A 25525-nucleotide genomic window follows, 5' to 3' on the forward strand; every position below is an offset into this window, starting at 1 on the left:
CTTGCTCAGGGGTGGAACAACAGATTTTTACCTTGTCAGCTCAGGGATTCAATCCAGCAACCTTTCAGTTACTGGCCCAACGCTCTAACCACTAGGCTACCTGCCGCCCATCTAGAAGCAATGTCTGCACAAGAACTGTTCATCGGGAGCTTCATGAATTGGGTTTCCTTGGCCAAGTGGCCGCACACAAGCCTAAGATAAACATGCGCAGCTGGAGTGGTGTAAAGCCATTGGACTCTGGAGCAGTGGAAACACAAGAACCATGCTTTGCATCTGGCAGTCCAACAGACTGGGTTTGGTGGATGCCAGGAAAACGCTACCTGTCCCAATGCATAGTGCCATCTGTAAAGTTTGGTGAAGGAGGAATAATGGTCTGGGGCTGTTTTTTATGGTTTGGGCTAGACCCCTTAGTTCCAGTGACGGGGAAACAACGCTACAGCATACAATGACATTCTAGATGATTCTTTGCTTCCAAGACAATGGCCCGTGCACTAAGCGAGGTCCATACAGAAAGTGTTTGTCGAGATCGTTGTGGAAGAATTTGACTAGCCTGCACAGAGCCCTGACCTCAACCCCATCGAACACTTTTGGGATGAATTGGAAAGCCGACTGTGAAGCAGGCCTAATCGCCCAACATCAGTGCCCGACCTCACTAATGCTCTTGTGGCTGAACGGAAGCAAGTCCTCAGCAATGTTTCAACATCTAGTGGAAAGCCTTCCCAGAAGAGTGGATGCTGTTATAGCAGCGACGCGGGGGGGCAACTCCATGTTCCACATACTTTTGGTCATGTAGTGTATTTCCCCCTGGAAAAAATGGATGAACAAGTCTGTCTCTCACATACTTACTTTAAAATCCACGTGGCATATGCTGGCAGTCCTGCGCATTCACTTGCTGTATGACCGGCCTATAAAGTAACAGCAGCCCATACTGTTATGGGATGAACATTCCATATATCTAAAGCAAAGCTTTGAACTGCCTTTGGTACCTTGGCTATCGCCTTGCTTTCGTACAAAAGTACAAGTAAGAAATGCCATTAATGTATATAACAGAGGTAATTGCTGAGTATTTTTTTTAAACTGATTGAATTGACTTATTTATTACAATTACATTATTCTTGAACAAAAACCCTTAATGCACATGTATGACAGATACTGCTATCGGTCGCTAGAAATGGACTAACTACAGCTGAAGTCAATCACGAGTGGAGCACAGACTGACTGAGGTCAAGTCCCATGCAGAGACCTGCCAACAGCGGGATTACAGTTCTAACTTAACTACACCACAGAGGACGTCTCCACAATAAGGACACCTTGAAGTCCCATCAAAATGTGTCCGGTGTTGGAATAAGTTCTCTGCTGTGGTTTTTGCAAGAAACCAAACATGCACTTATTACTATTATTCCAGATGCATATATACTGCCAATGAGGAAAATATGACCCCTAATGCTTATACTGCCCCCATCTCTCTCGTTTCCCTTGCTGCCAATCAATGACCAATGACTGCATTAGGGGTCAAGCTTCTAACAAGATAGGGATCCTTCTCCATCTGGAGAAAACGAGGCAAAAAAATGCTATTTGGAAAATCAGTTGCAAATGTCTGTTAATATTATAAAGATCTATATCGGAACTGGTTTTGCAAGAAGTAAAGAGGGAAAAGTGAAGGAATAATATACGAAAATGACTTTTTTGGAAAGGTGATGTGGTGGGTGGACATTAGCATCTGTGTTCCAACAGGAAAGAGAATAATGGACTCGTGAGTGAGAAAAGATGTGGAGATGGCCAGACTGGGTGGACACTGCGATTTAAACAAATTAAGAAATGAAAATGCATTTTTTTAAACTTTGTTTCCCAGCATGTTTACTCTGCATGACTTTCTTTTCTGCAAGCCTTTAGTTGAAGACAAGGGTGCTAGAGATACAAAAAAATACATTTAAAATAAATTAGAAAAAAAATGTTATATGCAATTCATATTAAAAAATATATATAATGAAAGAGCTCTATTTTGTTTTTAAATAATAAAACATGTGAATATGTATTTTTGCAAAATACACACTGAACTGTTTTTGTTAGATTTAAATCTCTGCTACTACTGCCCCACATTCTGCACTCATTCATTCCACTTTATTGATCTCTGCAGTACTGTCTGCTTTAATTAAGCTGTACTTAAAGCTTTTTTTAATCATTCTATCGAAATGGAGCATTTCAGGGTTCATTTGAATCTTCATATTTGTAAACTGATCTTAACCCTCTTCATTGATTCAAAAACCACGTTTCCCTGCCTTGAATCATTTTCACCACAACTCTAGCAGCAATTTTTAAATGATCGCTTTCCATACTATATGTTTGAAGGGTGTATACATTGCAACTATACCACAAATTCTGTTTTGTTTGGCAATAATACAGAGGTTGTCATGATTGGAGCAGGGCAAATTGATTCCATCAGATCGATACTACCTTCTATGCCTATTTGTTTGGAGATGTTTGTAGCCGGTTGTTATTGGAAGTGGCTGGGTTGGTATGTTCAGAGGAAGGCAATCGTCTTCCATTACTCAGGGGAGAGAAGGTGAAACAGGAGTTCAATCCGATCAGCTGTAGATTAACGTTTACAGCCCGCTTGACATATAAAGGGAAATTATGATTGAGCCGACATATGCAGAGTATCTGACAAAGTGTGATCCGATTGAATCCAAATAGACTGAACAATAGATATATGTCCTGTGCACTGGGATTGACATTTTTAAAGAGGATTTAAACTGCTTGAGTCGACATCTGCGGCATTTACAGCGAAAGTGTTCTATGCTTTTAAAAGTCAACCGCTGTGTGCAGGTCGTTAATTAAGAGAGTCATAGGAGAGTTAGGTTGGTCAAAAAGAGATGTCGTTAGTCAAGAGTTTTCAGGTTTGCATGGAACAAACTGCCATTCCAAAGAAAAGAGACTCCGGTGTGTTGGGGGTGGGGGGAGGGGGGGTGGATGGTTTGCTATTTTTTTAGTACATAATCAATTCTAGTATATAGATACAATAATGTGAATACCTGACAGTGATGGGAAATGCATGCATTATGACCTGATTGTTGATCTGAGGGAACGCGAAATCGACACACCTTAAGCTCCTTTATTTGTCATAAAACCAGTCCCGATTATTATATACACTGTGCCGTGTTGTAGAGCAGCCACATCTAGAGGTAGCTTGTCCTTGTTGTTAGGTCATCCATTCATCCATCGAGAACCATCCAGCTTATAATCATCGCGGCGACAGCTCATGGTAGCACACGTCATGTTATAACACGCTTCATACAAAGACCCAGAGCTTCCAAACTAATCTCATTGAATTACTTTAAAATGCAGGGGTGAGAGTGAATGAAGCAGTTGCCACTACTGTGCAGGTTGGGTAGATGTAGAAATATGTATTTCACCACCGTTTCCCACTGTTGAACAGGTTGGCTGAATGTTGGTTTTCCAGACAATGCCTTTAATAGCAGTGGCTTACTCTGAGGGTGTAGGCCCTGGCAGGTCCAGGATCAGCCCAGGCAGCTGTAAAAGATTATCTCTGGCCATCCCTAGTCATGCATTCTAATTGGACTATCACCACTAGACTAGACTCAATGGAATGAACTACAGAGGCTACTCACTTATTTAGTTGGGTCTATGTTGGTTTGTACAGGGTTTACAACATTGTCCACTTTCTGCAAAAATGGGTCTATTTTTTTAAAACTTTTTAAAAACTTTCAAACTAAGATATTAAGCCACTTATGCTTTGGGTGTTGTTAAGTATTGATAACCTCCTGAAATATTTCACTTCCAGCAACCGTGATTCATTAACACACTTGCAAATGCTCTGTGCTTCACCCAAGTTATTATATAGCCTGGTATTTTTAATACTTACTCTGTTACTAACGGATGAGTTTGCCATTCCTTTTAATGAGTTTTGGGACTGCTCACGTCAGGCTAAAAACAAGACGTCTTTCCTTTTTTATTGCACTCTACTGCCATTTGATTTAGCCGTGTTGAACGGAATGGGTTACAATGTTAAGAATGGTAAGTCTGTTTTATGTTCCACTTACAACATACATGTTTATAACCAAGGGATACACTAAATATGGACTATAGAACACTTTCTTAACCAATGCTCAACAACAGCTACTGTAGATGACCTATAGTGTCACCCACACCTGTATTGAGTTAAGTGACTGGGATAGCTTAATGATAGTAACCAGAGGCAACTATGTTGTTTAACTACTTTATGGGTATAGGGTACCACAGTACAAGTCATAATATCCATAAAACCTAGTGGTCAAACAAGGAAATGGTTCCAATAGTTTTTCCACCATTCATTTTTCCCGTAGGAGATTTTAGTAACACTTTAAATAAGGGTTGTGGTTTCTTGTAGTTTACCCTGGTATGACATTTTGATAACCATGTAAATCTCTCTAGGACAACGTGACTTTTATCAATATATTTGCCTATTTCCCCCCCCAAAATGAAATGCTAATGTGGCTATCATAATGAACTAGAAATGCCATGATGATCTGGACGAGACTGACGAATTGAGGCAAAGGTAAGAATTTCTGGATTAACTATAATGCTAAATGTAGTAATGAATAAATTGGCAACATTTCTTTAAATTGACAATTCTGTGAACTGTCAAGTTTAAATTGTCACAATACCTGTTAGCAAAGGTGTCAGCTAGAGATGACGTGCAGGAATTTGTAGTTTTGGGAAGAGGGCTACTTTGATGTTAATCAGCATTTTCCTTATCTGAGCGTAAATTGAGTCGAATATATTAAGTTACTTTGTCCAAGAGAGATTTACATAGTTATCAAAACGTCACGCCAGGGTAAGCCCAGACGAAACACAGCCCTTATTTTAAGTGTTTCTAAACTCCCCCATGGGGAAAAATGAATGGTGGAAAAACACTGGGAACCATTTCCCTGTTTGACCATTAGGTTTTATGGGTATTATTAGATCTCCATTGTGGGGATCTATACTATGGGTAAGGAGAAAGGTTAGCCTTTTAAAATGATGAACTTGGATTTGCTAACACAACGTGCCATTGGAACACAGTAGTGATGGTTGCTGATAATGGGCTTCTGTACGCCTATGTAGATATTCCATACAAAATCAGCTGTTTCAAGCTACAATAGTAATTTACAACATTAACAATGTCTACACTGTATTTTAGATCAATATTATGTTAATTTAATGGATTAATGTGCTTTTCTTTCAAAAACATGGAAATTTCTAAGTGACCCCAAACTTGATCGGTAGTGTATGTAAACCTAGTCGTCAGCATTCCAAAGACAAACAAACATTGTATCCACACTCATCTCACATTTCACAACAATTTGTAAAACAGACTTAGGAATTATTGTTTGCTACCATGGTAGGAGAATCAAAAGGAGAAAGAGGTGGTCACTGGAATACATGGTTGAGACTAAAGCTGGATTGCATTTAAATGTTGGAAACTCAAAGAATAATTATTTTAATAAACTGTATAAAATAGATTTATTTCAATGGTAAGTTGATCTATCTTTTTATATTTTGAAGAAAAAAAATAACATCAACAGTGTCATAATTTTGACGATTGAGACTTAAAATGTATGTGAACAGAAATGTCGATAACAGCTTGAATGAATTATTAAAGTCATAATGCTTTTTTCAAACCATTTGAAATGAACTTCAAATAAATTACAAATATTTCAAGTCAATAAAGTACAAAACCTTTTTCAAAAATGTAATGAATGACCCTGTGTGTTTGTTTTGTGTCAGCATTATTTGAATATTGTATCGGTCATCATAACTATGATCAGTGTCGGTTTCATTTAAATTTGTGTTTCCTTTTTCAGAAGAAACGGAGAGGTTTCAAAACATGCTGAAGCAGTGCAGTCAGTTCGGGTTTGGTTAAATTATTAACGAATAATCATGGTGTCGATAGTTAAAAAACAAATGCACTTTGAATTATGTGGGTTGAATACTGTAACACAGAATGAAACTAAGTTCCGTGATGGCAGTGACTGCTTATCACTAATTATATCAAAATCAAATGTATTTATATAGCCCGTCTTACATCAGCTGATATCTCACAGAAACCCAGCCTAAAACCCCAAACAGCAAGCAATGCAGGTGTAGAAGCACGGTGGCTAGGAAAAACTCCCTAGAAAGGCCAAAACCTAGGAAGAAACCTAGAGAGGAACCAGGCTATGTGGGGTGGCCAGTCCTCTTCTGGCTGTGCCGGGTGGAGATTATAACAGAACATGGCCAAGATGTTCAAATGTTCATAAATGACCAGCATGGTCGAATAATAATAAGGCAGAACAGTTGAAACTGGAGCAGCAGCAGTCAGGTGGACTGGGGACAGCAAGGAGTCATCATGTCAGGTCGTCCTGGGGCACGGTCCTTGGGCTCAGGTCCTCCGAGAGAGAGAAAGAAAGAGAGAATTAGAGAGAGCATATGTGGGGTGGCCAGTCCTCTTCTGGCTGTGCCGGGTGGAGATTATAACAGAACATGACCAAGATGTTCAAATGTTCAAAAATGACCAGCATGGTCAAATAATAGTAAGGCAGAACAGTTGAAACTGGAGCAGCAGCATGGCCAGGTGGACTGGGGACAGCAAGGAGTCATCATGTCAGGTAGTCCTGGGGCATGGTCCTAGGGCTCAGGTCCTCCGAGAGAGAGAAAGAAAGAAGGAGAGAATTAGAGAACGCACACTTAGATTCACACAGGACAGCGAATAGGACAGGAGAAGTACTTCAGATATAACAAACTGACCCTAGCCCCCCGACACAAACTACTGCAGCATAAATACTGGAGGCTGAGACAGGATGATGCTACAATACAGGACTGTTTTGCTAGCACAGACTGGAATACGTTCCCGGGATTCATGCAATGGCATTGAGAAGTGCACCACCTCAGTCATCGGCTTCATCAAAAAGTGCATCGACGACGTCATCCCCACAATGACTGTATGTATATATCCCAACCAGAAGCCATGGATTACAGGCAACATCTGCATCGAGCTAAAGGCTAGAGCTGCCGCTTTCAAGGAGCGGGAGACTAATCCGGAAGCTTACAAGAAATCCTGCTATGCCCTCAGACAATCCATCAAACAAGCAAAGCGTCAATACAGGATAAAGATTGAATCCTACTACACCGGCTCTGACAGTCATCGGCTGTGGCAGAGCTTGAAAACTATTTCGGACAACAAAGGGAAAATCAGACGCGATCTGCCAAGTGACGCGAGCCTACCAAACGAGCTAAATGCCTTTTATGCTCGCTTCGAGTCAAACAACACTGAAGCATGCACACCAGCTGTTCTGGATGACTGTGATATCGCTCTCAGTAGGTGATGTGAACAAAACATTTAAACAGGTCAACATTCACAAAGACCAACTGTCAAGTGTCTTCACTGACATTTTCAACCTCTTCCTGACTTAAGTCTATAATATCTACATGTTTCAAGCAGACCACCATAGTCCCTGTGCCCAAGCAAGCGAAGGTAATCTGCCTAAATGATTATCGCCCCGTGGCACTCACGTCGGTAGCCATGAAGTGCTTTGAAAGGCTGGTCATGGTTCACATCAACAGCATCCTCCCAGGCACCCTAGAACCCACTCCAATTCGCATACCGCCCCAACACATCCACAGATGATGCAATCTCAAATCGCACACCACACTGCAATTTCTCACCTGGACAAAAGGAACACCTATGTGAGAATGCTGTTCCTTGACTACCGCCAACGTTCAACACCATAGTGCCCACGAAGCTCATCACTAAGCTAAGGACTCTGGGACTAAACACCTCCCTCTGCAACTGGATCCTGGACTTCCTGACGGGCCGCCCCCAGGTGGTAAGAGAAAGCAAGAACACATCTGCCACACTAATCCTTAACACTGGGGCCCCTCAGGGGTGTGTACTTATTCCCCTCCTGTATTCCCTGTTTATCCACGACTGTGTGGTCAAAAATGACTCCAACAGCATCATTAAGTTTGCTGACGACACATCAGTGGTAGGCCTGATCACTGACAACGATAAGATGGCCTTAGGGAGGAGGTCAGAGAACTGGCAGTGTGGTGCCAGGACAAGAACCTCTCCCTCAATGTGAGCAAGACAAAGGAGCTGATTGTGAACTACAGGAAACATTGACGGGGCTATAGTGGAAAGGGTTGAGTTTCAAGTTCCTTGGTGTCCACATCACCAACGACTTATCATGGTCCAAACATACCAAGAGAGTTGTGAAAATGGCACGACAAAACCTATCCCCCCCCCCAGGAGACTGAAAAGATTTGGCATAGGTCCTCAGATTCTCAAAAGGATCTACAGCTGCACCATCGAGAGCATCCTGACTGGTTGCATCACTGGCTGGTATGGCAACTGCTCAGCCTCCAGGCCAAGGGTCCTGCTATCCAGGAAGTCTGTACCAGGCAGTGTCAGAGGATGTCCCCATTTTGAAATACTACAGCCACAATAGTCATAGACTGTTCTCTCGGCTTCAACGTGGCAAGCGGTACTGGAGTGCCACGAGGCTTCTAAGAGGCTTCTAAACAGCTTCTATCCCCAAGCCATAAGACTCCTGAACATCTAATCAAATGGCTACCCAGACGATTTGCATTGCCACCCCCCCACGCTTGACACTACTGCTACACTCTGTTATTATCTATGCATAGTCACTTTAATAACTCTACCTCCATGTACATATTACCTCAATTACCTAGACTAACTGGTGTGCCCGCACATTGACTCTGTACCGGTACCCCCTGTATGTGGGGAGAACAAGTATTTGACACACTGCCGATTTTGCAGGTTTTCCTACTTACAAAGCATGTAGAGGTCTGTCATTTTTTATCATAGGTACACTTCAACTGTGAGAGACTGAATCTAAAACAAAAATCCAGAAAATCACATTGTATGATTTTTAATTACTTAAAAATCATACAACAAAGTACGATTTTTTTCCCCATGTGCAGTTGCAATCCGTAGTCTGGCTTTTCTATGGCTGAGAGGCCTTTCAGGTCATGTCGATAAAGGACACGTTTTACTGTGGATATAGATACTTTTTTTTTTACCCCATGATGTCAAGCAAGGAGGCATGGAGTTTAAAGGTATGCCTTGAAATACATCCACAGGTGCACCTCCAATTGACTCAAATTATGTCAATTAGTCTATTAGAAGCTTCTAAAGCCATAAGCCATAATTTTCTGGAATTATCCAGGCTGTTTAAAGGCACAGTCAACTTAATGTATGTAAACTTCTTAACCACTGGAATTGTGATAAAGGGATTTATAAATTAAATAATCTGACTGTAAACAATCATTGGAAAAATTACTTTTGTCATGCACAAAGTAGATGTCCTAACCGAATTGCCAAAACTATAGATTGTTAACAAGAAATTTGTGGAGTGGTTGAAAAACAAGTTTTAATGATTCCAACCTAAGTGTATGTAAACTTCCGACCTCAACTGTAGATCAATTCTCTAGTAAAAGGTGCTGCCCAGCCTGTAGTTTTTTTCTGATAGTGGATATAACGTTGAAGATTTGACGTTGTTTCAAAAAGGTACAAATTCAACATAGACAAACCTTGTATAAAATATGTTGAAAACTGGTTACGACGATGACATAATCAATTTACGTTGATAACTTTTTCAAATCCAATGTAGATTCCACATCACAATATGTTGACCAATTACGTTGATTCAACCAATTTGTGCCCAGTGGGAACCTGATATGAGGGAAGGATCAAAAGAAAAATCAAGAACACATCAAGTAACTGTTCCTGTTGACCTTCCATAGGAAGGATTACATAACCTTATTTGGAAGAGGAATTATAATGTGGAACAAAAAATTGCAAACACTTAGTTTCCATCCATTTTACTGGTATTTTTTAATTACAGCTTTTACAATCATTATCATTGTTATATTACTTTCAATTATCATCACTACTCTTCATTAATTTAAATCCTAAATTGTTTTTAAAATGTACATATACAAGTATATCTTAAATGTCCATTATTTAAAATGCATTTACTTTTTAAACAAAAATTATTCAGTCTTAACTAAGTATGATATGAACATACAGTTCAGACACACACACCATAAAAACATGATACAAATAAAACACACACAATTTACAAATTACCCGTACCCAAGGTTTCATGTCATTACATGATTGATATCATTAATCTCACTCTAAAATGGTTTTGTTTTGGCATGCATATTAACAAATTTTGGTGGAACAGGATTTTGTCATAATGCACCTCACTCATTGTCCTTCTCATTGTGCACCTCATGGTGTATGTTATGGCTTAAGAACATGATTCCATTCCTTCACACACTCTCCCTTCATAACCCTTATAACTTATTTCGTAACCTACCTCTCCCTCTGTCCTAACACAGTGTTCCTCAACCTCTGGTCCATGGACCGACCAGTTCCTTGGATGATGCTGACTGGTCCCTGTTTCTTGAAGGATTCCAGTTGAATTCTTGTTGTTTGTGTTCTATTCTCCATTTTGTTGTTCTAAAAACTGGGTAGATTTTTTTCGGACTCTAAAACAAACACAGGGTTGATATATAATGAAGCAACCAAAAAATAACTACAATTCAGTATGGGTCGGCTCTTTTCTGAAATGTGTTTTGATGACTGAAATGACAAATGGGTTCTGATGACAGTACTGAATGTTTAGTGAGTCTGCCAGATCAGAGGCAGTAGGGATGACCAGGAATGTTCTCTTGATAAGTGTGTGAATTAGACAATTTTCCTGTCCTGCTAATAAGCATTCCAAATGTAGCGAGTAGTTTCAGGTGTCAGGGAAAACATACGGAGTAAAAAGTACATACGTTCGATAAGAACGTAGTGAAATAAAAGTTGTCAAAAATATAAATAGTAGAGTACAGATACCCCAAAAAAACTAGTTAAGTAGTACTTTCAAGTATTTTTACTTCAGTACTTTACACAACTATTTACAACTTTGTACATGTTTATGATATTATTTGGCAATTAAGTATTTTTCTCACCTGGTGTGCTTATCTCTAGCAGGAATATGTTCTCACTGACCCTGACTCACCCCTGGGACCGGAGTTCACTGAAACAGATAGCATTACGATTTTAAAACACCAGTTAATGACACTAGATTTCCAGTCAATAACACTGAAATGATTGGTCAGCATGGAATCAATGACTCAAATAACAGGTACCCGGCGTGAAGGAGATGAAAGAAACGACCACCTCACCTTCACTTTGGACTTTCCTCAGGGTGACGGAGGGCGTGGAGATGGCGGAGGCACGGAAGTTGGCGGGTAACGTTTCCGAGGAATCAGAGGTCACGCCCTGGAGGTCCTTCTCTCTGAACATCTTTCTCCACGAGGGTGAGCGAGTGAACGTCTTAGTGCCATCCTATCAAAGAGACAATATTGTATGATAATATTCTTAAGGTTTACCAAGTGCTAGTTAAAGTTGAAGTCAGAAGTTTACATACACCTTGGCCCCCCCAAAAATTACTCAGTTTTTTATCATTCCTGACATTTAATCCAAGTAAAATTGTCCTGTTTTAGATCACTTTATTTTAAGAATGTGAAAAGTCAGAATAATAGTAGAGAATGACTTATTTCAGCTTCTATTTCTTTCATCACATTCCCAGTTGGTCAGAAGTTTACATGCACTCAATTAGTATTTGGTAGCATTGTCTTTAAATTGTTTAACTTGGGTCAGATGTTTTGTGTAGCCTTCCACAAGCTTCCCACAATAAGTTGGGTGAATTTTGGCCCATTCCTGGTGTAACCGAGTCAGGTTTGTAGGCCTCCTTGCTCGCATGCACTTTTTCAGTTCTGCCCACAAATTGTATATGGTAATGAGGTCAGGGCTTTGTGATGGTCACTCCAATACCTTGACTTTGTTGTCCTTAAGCATTTTGCAACAAATTTGGAAGTATGCTTGGGGTCATTGTCCATTTGGAAGACCCATTTGCGACCAACCAATAACTTCCTGATTGATGTCTTGAGATGTTGCTTGAATATATATCCTCATGATGCCATCTATTTTGTGAAGTGCACCAGGCCCCCCTGCAGCAAAGCACCCCAACAACATGATGCTGCCACCGCCGTGCTTCACGGTTGGGAGGGTTTTCTTTGGCTTGCAAGCCTCCCCCTTTTTCATCCATACATAACAATGGTCATTATGGACAAACTACTCTCTTTTTGTTTCATCAGACAAGAGGACATTTCTCCAAAAAGTACGATCTTTGTCCCATGTGCAGTTGCAAACCGTAGTCTGGCTTTTCATGGCGGTTTTGGAGCAGTGGCTTCTTCCTTGCTGAGCGGTCTTTCATGTAGATATAGGACTCGTTTTACTGTGGATATAGATACTGTTGTACCAGTTTCCTCCAGCATCTTCACAAGGTCCTTTGCTGTTGTTCTGGGTACGTTCATCTCTAGGAGACAACGTTCAAAGTACGTTCATCTCTAGGAGATAGAACACGTCTCTTTCCTGAGTGGTATGACAGCTGCGTGGTCCCATGGTGTTTATACTTGCATACTATTGTTTGTACAGATGAACGTGGTACCTTCAGGTGTTTGGAAATTGCTCCCAAGGATGAACCAGACTTGTGGAGGTCTACAATTTTGTTTCTGAGGTCTTGGCTGATTTCTTTTGATTTTCACCTGATTTGTTAATAAGAAATTTGTGGAGTGGTTGAAAAACAAGTTTTAATGACTCCAACCTAAGTGTATGTAAACTTCCGACTTCAACTGTAGGTATACTATAGAACAGCATGTGGGAAAAATACATGCACATGGTTCCCAGTTAATGTTCGTAGAAACAAACTGCCTTTCTTCATGATCAAAAGCCTTCGGCAGGCAACTATCCACCTACCATTTCATAAAGATTGTAACGCTTGCTTGTATGAGTCATTAACATTGAGCATACCTTTATTGATGTTGTTTTCATTGGCATTCTATTATTATTTTTACCTCATCTGGTCTTCTGTCAGTTCCCATGGAGATGAGAGCATTGTAGTCCTTCTCCAGCATCTGCCTCGCCTGGGAGAGAAAGAATGAGTGTATTAAGATTATAATTAAGATTATAAAGGGAATTTATTGATTACATTGAATTACAAAACAGTTGTAAATGAAGTAGGTTGGTGATTGTGGTGAATGATGGTTGTTCTGATTAGATTACGATAGTAGAATGGGGAATGCCTGTCCTCTGATTGGATAGTGGTCAACCCGTCGGCATGGCTGGATTTTAGAGAACATTTTAGAGGACCCCATCTTGGCGCTGTAGAGACTTTTTCTTAAATTTAAGGACATTTTGTGCAATTCTACAAGTTTCTTAATGGAGAAATTGTGTCAGTTTTAAAGGTGTGATATGCAGAAATCGCATCGCCATTGCCTGGTTAAAAAAATTCAAATAGTTTGCCTAATTTCAATTTGTGTGACAAAATAAGCAACAAAAACAAGTAGAGAATCATGGTACCATGTAAATCGTTGTGAAATATATTTTAACGAAAAATATTGTATTTTCAGCTTGTTTGAAGTTGGTGTACAAAAGTATCAAAGTACGAGAGTAAAAGATACAAAAACGAAACATAAGAATTATAAGCATAGAAAACGCGAACATAGAACACATCTACCGCTTCTTAGACTTGCTTTCAATGAGAATGACAGATCTATAACCCACATATGAATTTGGTCAGGTCACCCATAAAGTTACATATTGCAGCTTTAAAGTAAATGTCTTAGCTTTTATTTTGCTGATTGTTAGTTCTCAAACATTATATTATCATTATGTCTGGTTTTAGTTTACACCGAAAGCATTTCTCCATCATAAAATAAATATGAAAAAAAACTTAGATGGCCCTTCCAAGGATTTCCATGGCAGAAAAATCCCTGTTGGTGAGCGTGTTCTGATTGGACTACTGTACACAGAAATATGCTGGGTATTTTGGATGATCCAACTGCTGGGTTGCAGGCATTGGGCCACTTAGTTGGGTTGTTAATTTTAAAAAGAGCAAGGTTGGGTTGTTGATGCTGATAGACCGTAGGTGTGGCTTAGTAGGGGCGTGGCTTTCAGGTAGTTTTTGGCCACCCATGAGTGCAAATGTCATTCCGGTTAATCTGTTCTGTTGTTGCATTGTTATCACATGAAGGTTGAACACTAATGATTTTATAGCTATAATAAGGGTTACACAAGTGTATGAGTCAAAAGCCTATGCATATCTGAATGTTGGGATAGATACCACTTTGTTACAATATTAAAAATCTGATTGTTATTCATTTCAAATTAGAATATGGAAAGATTAAAAATACTCAAGGCAAATTTAAATTTGCAGTGTACAAACTTAACATGATGAACAGGAATGACATTTACTCTCACGGGTGGGCAAAAATAACTGTCTGAAAGCCACGCCTGCAAATTACCTATGGATTAGAATAAAAAGGGTTTGTGCTATCCTTGGGATGTCCCTACCCCAAACCCTACCCTAAACTTTTTAATGTCAACTTCAACGGGGTGACGTCAGCGTTGGGACGCCACACGGATTCCTGATAGCAAAGATCAATAAAAATGTGAATAGCAGCAGTCTTACACCGTTCTTAACTTTGTTTGTACATAATGTCTCCACCATCATTTCCTATGACCAAAAACAGCTTACTATTATTCACTGTGTATTTATTCCTCGAGTCTATTTTAAATTCTCTTGTTTTTATCTTTAACTCTGCATTGTAGGAAAATAACCGTAAGTAAGCATTTTACTGTTAGTCTACATCTGTTGTTTACAAAGCTTGTGACAAATACAATTTGATTTGAATGGATAAAGCCATCGATAACGTGACACCATTCATTCCTATGTGAAGACTCAATAGTGCATTGAAGCCAAATGAAGTCGGTTAAGATGGCGTCTCGGAGACATACCATGCACAGTCTGAGCTTCTCTAGGAAGTGATGTTGCAGACATACTGACAGGCCAGTTTATTAGGTACACCATCCACGGTCACAGATTTTTTTTTTACAGTGAGTCACGTGGCTGTGCCTTGCTATACAAAGCAGGCAGACAGGCATCGAGGCATTCAGTTACTGTTCAATTGAATGGGCAAAATGAGTGATCTAAGCGACTTTGAGCGTGGTATGATCGACGGTGCCAGGCGTGCCGGATCCAGTATCTCAGAAACAGCCACCCTCCTGGGCTTTTCAAGCACAACAGTGTCTAAGGTTTACAGAGAATGGTGTGACAAACAAATAAATAAACATCCAGTCAGTGGCAATCCTGTGAGCGAAAACATCTCATTGATGAGTGAGGTCGAAAGAGAATGGCAAGAATTGTGCAAGCTAACAGGTGGGCCACGAACAGGCAGGCAAATAAATGAGCAACACAACAGTGGTTGGCAGAACGACATCTCAGAACGCACAACTGGTCGATCCTTTTTCTATGGATCAGCTATTGCAGCAGACGACCACAGCGGGTTTCACCACTACCAGCTAAAAACAAGAAGAAGTGGCTCCAGCGGGCACACCATCACCAACACCGGACAATTGGATGGTTTCTTGTGTCATGTTGTGGCAGAGTCATGTCTTGGCGAAAGCAGCATGAGTCCATGGTGTACTGGTGTGGGGAATGTATTCCTGGCAGACATTAGGTCCCTTGATACCAATTGAGCAACGAATGTTTCCAACACATTGTAGAATCCATGCACCGAAGACTTCAGGCTATTCTAGAGGCAAAGGGTGATCTGACCCGGAAGCAGACGGGTGTACTTAATACACTGTCAGGTGACTGTACATCTGGTCTATTAGAAGCTATTATTGGTATCACGATTGTGTTCACAAACATTTACCATGAAGATTGCAATTTTTCCATTCACTATAACGAGGGATCCTGATTCCTGCTTACAATTCCTGCAGTACCGTTGGCTTTCAACTTGCGTGGCTTTAATGCGAGGGGGCAGTCATTCACCCCTGGGTCAACCCAGCATGAAAGTGATGGTTAAATTAGCCAATGTTTGTATAAGCCAAACAACCAAACATATTGGGTTATTCACACAACACAACTGGCTGGGTCAAAATAACCCTGTGTGTGTTCTGTCCAATATTTACCCGAATATCCAAACAGACATTATTATTCGATTACCTGTGAGAGTATATCTTTTTCTATTTAAAAAATGTATTATACTTTTTATTTTTTATTAAAAGGCTTTGACTAAAATTGTATTATATATGTGCCATTGCTACATGCAAGGATAAACCATGACATTAAAAATGTTTATAAAACAGTTTTATGACAGTTTCGATGACAGTTTTTATGAGTGTGTTTATCAGTCATTCAAAACAGCTTTACTGTCAGAGGCTCTATGTGTAGCAGTGACGTGGGAGAGTAGGCTACAATGATCATCCAATAGGTATGCTGTTGTTTAATATGAATGGAATTGTTGGATGGGGAGAGCAGCAAAATAGCCTCAATTAGCCTTGCTAGCTAGCTGGCTAGTGTCGCTAGCTAGCTTCTTTACTTCAATTTGATGCAGTCAAGACAGACCAGATGAGATGATAAACTTGTTGCTGCAATAGGTTGTCTAACCGAGTTGGTCTGTCTACTTTCTCTCTCCCCCTCCATGTCAGACACTCCGTCCCTCCCACACCGTTCTGTGCTGAAACAGGCAGAATACACCTCTTGAATCGCACGAGCAAGTCCCCATTGAAGTTTTAAATGTATTTAGACTATGCGGATACCATGATGTTATTCGAATACTGAAATTATTTCAAAAGCAAACTGGGTCGTTTTTAACCCAGCATTTTTTGGGAATGTAGCAGGAAGGGAAGGTACCTGTGTGTTCTGATTGGGCATCTGGAGGAGCAGGGCTAGGTCGGTGTAATCAAACGTGTCGTCCAGGGCTAGGAGGGCCCCATGGACCCCACTCTCTATGAGATTATCTGCAAACTCCTTTAGCCCAATGGCCTGGACCCAACACATCACTCGATCATTGGACCATACCATCTCATCTAGGGAGCAGGCAGAAAGAGGCAGCTACTGTAGTACAATAACAATCGTGTGGGGTTACAAAATACAGTGAACATTTGCATTTGAGAGACAAAGAATATGGCGACGTTATAGCCCAAGTTACCCGGTTAATTTGCAAGAAAAGTTACCTGTACGTATGCTCACCTTGGTTCTGATGTTGGTTCTCATCCCTCCTCCTTTCAAGCTCCTTCCTGTCATAGTTCAAACGCTTCAAGCACATGATGCCATAATGTAGACTGACCCTGAGAGAGAGAGAGAGAGAGAGAGAGAAAGAGAGAGAGAGAGAGAGAGAAAGATACTGTTGATGTCCTCACAACCAAACACATTAAAAACCCTGATGCAGAGAAACTGGAGAAAAGAAAACTATTGAGTAGGGGAGATCAGGGTTGGTTGTCACAGTGCTAATTACTCCCAATCTAAATGGCACTCTGTAATATTTTTCAGGTTCTTTGAAAGAGCTCCCTTTGATGCCCCTCTCTCACACATTTGTTTCTGTCACACACAACCACATGTGCAAGCACACGCAAACACTCACAAATATCCTAAAAGGGTACTTTGTTATTCTCATGTCCTAAAATGCTGAATTTTGTTAGGGATATCATTCGATCAAATAAAGGCTATTTGTTTGTATGCTATATTGCTTTATTTCCTGTAGCAAAAGGTATACGCTTCTAGCAAAAACCAAGCCCATACTGTGTGGCTGGTTGTCACAAGTGGACAGAGTGTTTGATGGCTTATGGAATAAGATATGAGGATAAAAATGGTCCCCATTTCAAACCAAGTCCTTGGTCTTTCTCCTGATATTGAAAAATTGATTGATACTACAAAAGTATGTGGACACGTGCTCGTCGATCATCTCATTCCAAAATATCATTCCACTAGATGTTGGAACATTGCTGCGTGGACTTGCTTCAATTCAGACACAAGAGCATTAGTGAGGTCGGGCACTGATGTTGGGCTATTAGGCCTGGCTCACAGTTGGCGTTCCAATTCATCCCAAAGGTGTTCGATGGGGTTGAGGTCAGGGCTCTGTGCAGGCCAGTCAAGTTCTTCTTACCGATCTCAACAAATCATTTCTGTATGGACCTCGATTAGTGCACGGGGGCATTGTCATGGTGAAAGAGGACTGGGCCTTCCCCAAACTGTTGGCACAAAGGTGGAAGCACAGACTCGTCTAGAATGTCATTGTATGCTGTAGCGTTAAGATTTCCCTTCACTGGAACTAAGGTGCCTAGCCCGAAACATGAAAAATAGCTGCTCCAGAGTCCAATGTCGACAAGCTTTACACAACTCCAGCCGTCGCTTGGCATTGTGCAAGGCTTTTTCATGAAAACACATTTCATGATGCTCCCGACGAACAGTTCTTGTGCTGATGTTCCAAACTGCCTCTGGAAGCAACTCGGTAGTGAGTGTTGCAACCGAGGACAGACCATTTAAACGCGTTACGCACTTCAGCACTCGGGCAGTCCCATTCTGTGAGCTTGTCTGGCCTATCACTTCTCAGCAAAGAACATTGTTGCTCCTAGATGTTTCCACTTCACAATACCAGCACTTACAGTTGACCGGGGCAGCTCTAGCAGAGCAGAAATTTGACAAACTGACTTGTTGGAAAGGTGGTATCCTATGACGGTGCCACGTAGAAAGTCATTGAGCTCTTCAGTAAGGCCATTCTACTGCCAATGTTTGTCTATGGAGATTGCATGGTAGTGTGCTCAATTTTATACACCTGTCAGCAAAAGGTTTGGCTGAAGTAGCCGAATCCATTAATTTGAAGGGGAGTCCACATACGTTTGTATATATAGTGTATACTGGTGCTAAGAAATACACACAAGAGTAAAATGTATGACAACCAACCCCTTCTCCTCTAGAGAAGAGGAACAAAAGAGATGATGATAAGAAATACATGTAAAAACCATTGAACTAAGCAGACGACACTGGAAAAGATGCCCTTTGGTATTGTACATTTAATATTCCCATCCCACTACTCCTCTTTGCTGTTGATGATCAGTATTTTATTTGTTTTCATGCAGCACATAAATTAAGGAAGCAGATTTGTGCCAAATCAATACCAAGATTTTGGCATGAATGGAATGCCCTTCGATGACAGCAAAGATTGATTGAAACTATTTGAATCCAACCTGTGGAAGCTGTCCACCATTTTAAGCTGTCCCCTAAGCTCCTTCTTGGTGAGGTGGTCCAGCATGCGAGCGTCCACCAGAGACTCCATGAAGTAGGAACGGTACTGGGGCAGACCCAGGCTGGGCAACCACTCATTCCCTACCCACTCATGATTCATGTCCCCGTAGGCCAGGATCTAGATGGGGGGGGGGGGGAGGGGTGTTGGGATACAAAACATAGGGGGGAAAGAGGGAGGTGGGATATAAAAACAGGAGAAAAAGTGGATGAGAGAGCGCTAGACAATTTATTTCAATTTCCTAAATTTCCTTCCAAAATCTTCTCTGAGAATAGATCAAATAATTTAAAGGAACATTTGGATTTGGGATATACAGTTGAAGTCGAAGTTTATATACACTTAGGTTGGAGTCATTAAAACTAGTTTTTTAAACCACTCCACCAATTTCTTGTTAACAAACTATAGTTTTGGCAACTCTACTTCATGCATGACAAGTAATTTTCCCAACAATTGTTTACAGACAGATTTATTTAATTTATAATTCACTGTATCACAATTCCAGTGGGTCAGAAGTTTAGATACACTAAGTTGACTGTACCTTTAAACAGCTTGGAAAATTCCAGAAAATGATGTCATGGCTTTAGAAGCTTCTAAAGCTAATTGACATCATTTGAGTCAATTGGAGGTGTACCTGTGGATGTATTTCAAAGCCTACCTTCAAACTCAGTGCCTCTTTGCTTGACATTATGGGAAAATCAAAAGAAATCAGCCAGGAATTCAGAAAAAAAATGTGTAGACCTCCACAAGTCTGGTTCATCCTTGGGAGTAACTTCCAAACGCCTGAAGGTACCACGTTCATCTGTACAAACAATAGTACGCAAGTATAAACACCATAGGACCTCGCAGCCGTCATACCGCTCAGGAAGGAGACTCGTTCTGTCTCCTAGAGATGAACGTACTTTGGTGCGAAAAGTGCAAATCAATCCCAGAACAACATCAAAGGATCTGGTGAAGATGCTAGAGGAAACAAGTACAAAAGTATCTACATCCACAGTAAAACGAGTCCTCTATCGACATAAGCTGAAATGCCACTCAGCAAGGAAGAAGTCATTGCTCCAAAACTGCCATAACAAAAGCCAGACTACGGTTTGCAACTGCACATGGGGACAAAGATTGTACTTTTTGGAGAAATGTCCTCTGGTCTGATGAAACAAAAACAAAAATGGTTTGGCCATAATGACCATCGTTACGTTTGGAGGAAAAAGGAGGAGGCTTGCAAGCCCAAGAACACCATCCCAACCGTGAAGCATTGGGATGGCAGCATCATGTTGTGTTGCTTTACTGCAGGAGGGACTGGTGCACTTCACAAAATAGATGGCATCATGAGCTAGGAAAATTATGTGGATATATTGAAGCAACATCTCAAGACATCAGTCAGGAAGTTAAAGCTTGGTCGCAAATGGATCTTCTAAATGGATAATGACCGCCAAGCATATTTCCAAAGTTGTGGCAAAATGGCTTAATGACAACAAAGTCAAGGTATTGGAGTGGCCATCACAAAACCCTGACCTCAATCCTATAGAAAAATTGTGGGCAGAGCTGAAAAAGCATGTGCGAGCAAGGAGGCCTACAAACCTGACTCAGGTACACCAGCTCTGTCAGAAGGAATGGGCCAAAAATCACCCAACTTATTGTGGGAAGCTTGTGGAAGGCAACCCAAAACTTTTGACCCAAGTTAAATATATAAAGGCAATGCTACCAAATACTAATTAAGTGTACGTATGTAAACTTCTGACCAACTGGGAATGTGATGAAATAAATAAAATCTGAAATAAATCATTCTCTCTACAATTAATCTGACATTTCACATTCTTAAAATAAAGTGGTGATCCTAACTGACCTAAAACAGGGCAATTTTACTTGGATTAAATGTCAGGAATGGTAAAAAACTGGGATTAAATGTTTTTGGCTCAGGTGTATATAAACTTCAGACTTCAACTATATGGTCTGTTTGCAATGTGATATAATCACTTGTCACGCCCTGACCTGAGATATCTGTTTTCTTTATATTTTGGTTAGGTCAGGGTGTGACTAGGGTGGGTACGCTAGTTTTGTTTTGTCTAGGGGGTTTGTATGTCTAGGGTTCCGTAGGTCTAGTGATTTTTGTAATTCTATGTTGGCCTGATATTGTTCCCAATCAGAGACAGCTGTTTATCGTTGTCCCTGATTGGGGATCATATTTAGGTATCCATTTCCCTTTGGTGTCTGTGGGATCTTGGAGGAATGGACCTGGGAAGAGATTCTGGATGGAGCAGGACCCTGGACGCAGGCGGGGGAGTATCGCCGTCCGAAAGAAGAAATCGAGGCAGCGAAAGCGGAACGGTGATATTACGAGGAGTTATACAAACGAGGCGAGCACAAGAGGCAACCGCCTCCCAAAATATTGGAGGGGGCACACGGGGAGATTGGCTGAGTCAGGTTGGAGACCTGAGCCAACTGCTTGTGCTTACTGTGGGGAGCGTGTGACTGGTCAGACACCGGGTTACCCAGTGATGCGCACGGTGTCTCCAGTTCACATTCATAGCCCGGTGCGCTCCTCGCATTTGCCGGGCTAGAATGGGCATCCAGCCAGGATGGATGGTGCCAGCTCGTGCTCCTGGTCTCCAGTACACCTCCTTTGGACAGGATATCCTGTGCAGGCTCTGCGTACCGTGTCTCCGGTGCGTCTGCACAGCCCAGTGCGTCCTGTGCAGGCGCCCCGCACTTGCCGGGCTCAAGTGAGCCTCCAGCCAGGACGCATTGTGCCAGCTCTACGCTCCAGATATCCAGTGTGCCTCCACAGTCCAGTACATCCTGTGCCTCCTCTCCGCACTCGCATTGAGGTGCGTGTCACCAGCCCGGTACCACCAGTGCCGGCACCACGCATCAGACCTCCAGTGTGCCTCCACAGTCCAGAGCTTCCGGCGACAGTTCCCAGTCCAGAGCTTCAGGTGACGTTTCACAGTCTGGAACCTCCAACGACGGGCCACAGTCCGGGGTCTCCGGCGACGGGCCACAGTCCGGGGTCTCCGGCGACGGGCCACAGTCCGGGGTCTCCGGCGATGGGCCACGGTCTGGTGGATGGGGTATGTCACGCCCTGACCTGAGATATCTCTGTTTTCCTTATATATTGGATAGGTCAGGGTGTGACTAGGGTGGGTACGCTAGTTTTTGTACTGTCTAGGGTTTTTGTATGTCATGTGTTTTGTAGGTCTAGGGCGTTTTGTAATTCTATGTTGGCCTGATATGATTCCCAATCAGAGACAGCTGTTTATTGCTGTCTCTGATTGAGACAGCTGTTTATCGTTGTCTCTGATTGGGGATCATATTTAGGTCGCCATTTCCCTTTGGTGTTTGTGGGATCTTTTTCTATGTTTAGTTGCCTGTCTGCACTATTCATTACAGCTGCACATTTCTTTTGTGCTTGGTTGTTTTGCTGAATTTCGGTTTTATTATAAGCATGTGGAACTCTACTCACGCCTTGGTCTGATCTTTATAACGAAAATGACATCAATATAGTTTTCCCATTGTTACGGATACAGTTATCCTGTGAGTGTGTATCCTGTGTGTGTGTTTCTTTTCTCTCCTTCTCCCCTCACAGGTGAAAACCATCACTCCCCAATCAGTCAACAATCAACAATCAATCAGAAGACACACCTCCTCCTATTTCCTGACCTATCACAGTTCCTTCCCCATGGTTTAAAAACCCCATTTGTTTGTTCTAGAGCTCAGCTCAGCTCAATCTCTAGCTCAATCTCTAGCTCAATCTCTCTGTAAATGCCATGTCTGTAGGTCTCTGTGTTTCACTCTCGCTTTATGTCTTAACCTCTCTTTTGTTTAAGCACCTCATAGCACTTTGTCATCACCTGTGAGTATTGGTTTTGTTTATGGTGTTTGTGTTTGATTGCTGGTGGGAAAAGGGGGAAACCAAGACAAGTCGCCCATGGGCATACACTACCCGTAGGTGAACTTTGTTAAATACACTAGGTAGAACTGGGCGGACCACCCACTGTATTTTTGGTTAGTTAGTTAGCTGTTAAAGTAGGCCAGTCTAGCTTAGGGGTGTGTTTTTGTATATTTATTGTTTCTTTCCTTGGGTCCAGCTCAGCCCCTTTTCCTGCTCCCCCCATTACCGTGTGTTTATTAATAAACCTAGAGTTTGACGGTAGATTTCTGTTGTCGTGGTTATTTCGTTCACACTTTTACTTTGTCACAATAATAATTTGCATGAGTTATGTTACGGATCTCATTACCATCCCCCCTAGACTGTCGGGCCAAAAGGGATTCTTAACACCCATCATGACAATAATATTAATGGCAAAAAACAACTCACCTGGTCCCAGCTGAACTCCTTCACTTCCTTCAGTAGAGGCAGAGGAAAGGGGGAAAAAAGGATAGATATGGAGGGAGAAGGAACGATTGCCAGAACGGTAAATGGCAGGAGGCATTATGGAGAGGAGAAGATATAAGGAAGGAGGGGCAGAAGGAGGAACAGTTTGTTGGTGAAGGAAATTTAGTTGGAGAAACACTACATTCAAAGAGAAATTGGGGGAGTAGTGGGGGAAAGGTGCAACAATACATGCCTAATCAGAGACAAAAACAAAGAAAACAAATGTTAAATGGCATTTCATTCAGCATAGTCTCAACTTGCCTGACGATTTTAAGCCAGTTAAATGTGTACCATACAATCTTATACAGTTTCAAATTAATACATTATCGTTAGACAATTGAATTGCACGAAATGTCTTTTAATTTGTTGAACAAAGATTTAATCACTTTTGAAATAAGATAATTTCTAGGAGAACTTAAAGCAAATAGAAACAGCTTACTGGTTTTATGGCAGATGTCAGTGACTCCATTTCTGCATGAGTCATCCAGATATTACTGGTCGACTGTGATGTCATAGAGGATAATTTGAGATTGGAAAATAATAAATGATTACAGTTGGAATACATTTTCACTCAGACACATTCAAACTTCTGGATGTGTGGCAAGTATGTTACTGAACATATGCTAATGTTTGTGTGCAGGTTATTACGTATTGTTTCACTTACAGAGTGTGTGCTGGCCGGTGCCGAGGGGCTGGTGAGGGACACCATCTCCTGAATGGCCAGGTGTAGTTTAAGGCGATGCAGGGGGTTACTGATGCCAATCTCCCGCTGGATCTCTGTGTCCGACAGGTTGGCCATAATGGCACCGCTCTTCACATTGGCACGACACGCAGCCACATACCAGGCAGGCATGCCCACCCACAACTAAGACGAGGGAGACCAAATATGGGAATATTTACACACATTACCTGCCAATAAGGCTGAATTGAATTAAAGAATATCATTATGTACAATAACAGTAAAGAAGTTGACACCTACTCATTCAGTGGTTTTTCTTTATTTTTACTATTTTCCACACTGCAGATATATAGTGAAGACATCAAAACTATGAAATAACACATATGGAATCATGTAGTAACCTAAAAGGCATTAAGTAAAAAAGTAGCCACCCTTGGGCCAAAATACCAGCAACAGTGTGTGAAAACCTTGTAAAGACTTACAGAAAACGTTTGACCTCTGTCATTGGCAACAAAGGGTATATAACAAAGTATTGAGATACATTTTTGTTATTGACCAAATACTTATTTTCCACCATAATTTGCAAATAAATTCATTAAAAAATCCTACAATGTGATTTTTCTGGATTTTTTTTCTCATTTTGTCTGTCATAGTTGAAGTGTACCTATGTTGAAAATTACAGGCCTCTCTCATCTTTTTAAGTGAGAGAACATTCACAATTGGTGGCTGACAAAATACTTTTTTGCCCCACTATATATGTCAAGGCTGAGAAATGCTTGTTCTTCCAACAATCGTCTCCTTCCTAAGGGCATCATATTTCCACGTCAGGAGTGGAGATGGAGAGAGACCGCATTGCAGCCGTGCGTAATTGGCCGACTCCCACCACGGTAAAGGAGGTGCAGCGATTCTTAGGGTTTGCCAACTACTACCGGAGGTGTATCCTATTACCTAGACACCTGCCCAGAGGCAAGTTACAACCCTTACCCGTTCCACAACGGCCGTGGTCGCACCTGTCGGTGGATTCTTTAAACTGATTTTCCACCTTCACAGGGTAACACCATGATCCTGGTCATTGTGGATCGTTTCTCTAAGTCCTGTCGTCTCCTCCCTTTTCCCGGTTTGCCTACGGCCTTACAAACTATGGAGGTCCTGTTTACACACGTTTTCCGGCACTATGGGGTGCCTGAAGATAGTGTCTGATTGGGGTCGCCAGTTCACATCAAGGGTCTGGAAGGCGTTCATGGAATGTCTGGGGGTCTCGGTCAGCCTTACCTTAGGTTTTCACCCCA

At 41.5% G+C, this 25525-nt stretch overlaps 1 protein-coding gene and 1 long non-coding RNA gene across 3 annotated transcripts in view; one reads left to right on the forward strand and one right to left on the reverse strand.

Annotated features, from left to right (window-relative positions):
- Window positions 1–3078: 3078 nt before the first annotated feature.
- On the forward strand, window positions 3079–24414 carry LOC124039920. The gene is made up of 4 exons (XR_006839645.1): window positions 3079–4035; window positions 4512–4555; window positions 11243–11355; window positions 24224–24414. It is a non-coding gene; the product is annotated as an uncharacterized LOC124039920 (long non-coding RNA).
- LOC124039919 (liprin-alpha-3-like) overlaps window positions 9425–25525 on the reverse strand; it is a 58589-nt gene continuing 42488 nt past the window's right edge. For both annotated transcript variants that reach the window (XM_046356475.1, XM_046356474.1), the window contains 10 exons: window positions 24222–24422; window positions 23997–24059; window positions 23501–23527; window positions 19133–19308; window positions 17139–17236; window positions 16800–16975; window positions 12955–13023; window positions 11221–11383; window positions 11005–11072; window positions 9425–10536 (listed from right to left, as the gene is read on the reverse strand). In XM_046356475.1, the coding sequence (XP_046212431.1) occupies window positions 11020–11072; window positions 11221–11383; window positions 12955–13023; window positions 16800–16975; window positions 17139–17236; window positions 19133–19308; window positions 23501–23527; window positions 23997–24059; window positions 24222–24422 (1026 nt within the window). In that variant the 3' untranslated portion in view covers window positions 9425–10536; window positions 11005–11019. The remainder of the gene's footprint in view (window positions 10537–11004; window positions 11073–11220; window positions 11384–12954; window positions 13024–16799; window positions 16976–17138; window positions 17237–19132; window positions 19309–23500; window positions 23528–23996; window positions 24060–24221; window positions 24423–25525) is intronic.

The sequence above is a fragment of the Oncorhynchus gorbuscha genome, linkage group LG07 (genome assembly GCF_021184085.1).
Source record: "Oncorhynchus gorbuscha isolate QuinsamMale2020 ecotype Even-year linkage group LG07, OgorEven_v1.0, whole genome shotgun sequence".
Classification (NCBI taxonomy): domain Eukaryota; kingdom Metazoa; phylum Chordata; class Actinopteri; order Salmoniformes; family Salmonidae; genus Oncorhynchus; species Oncorhynchus gorbuscha.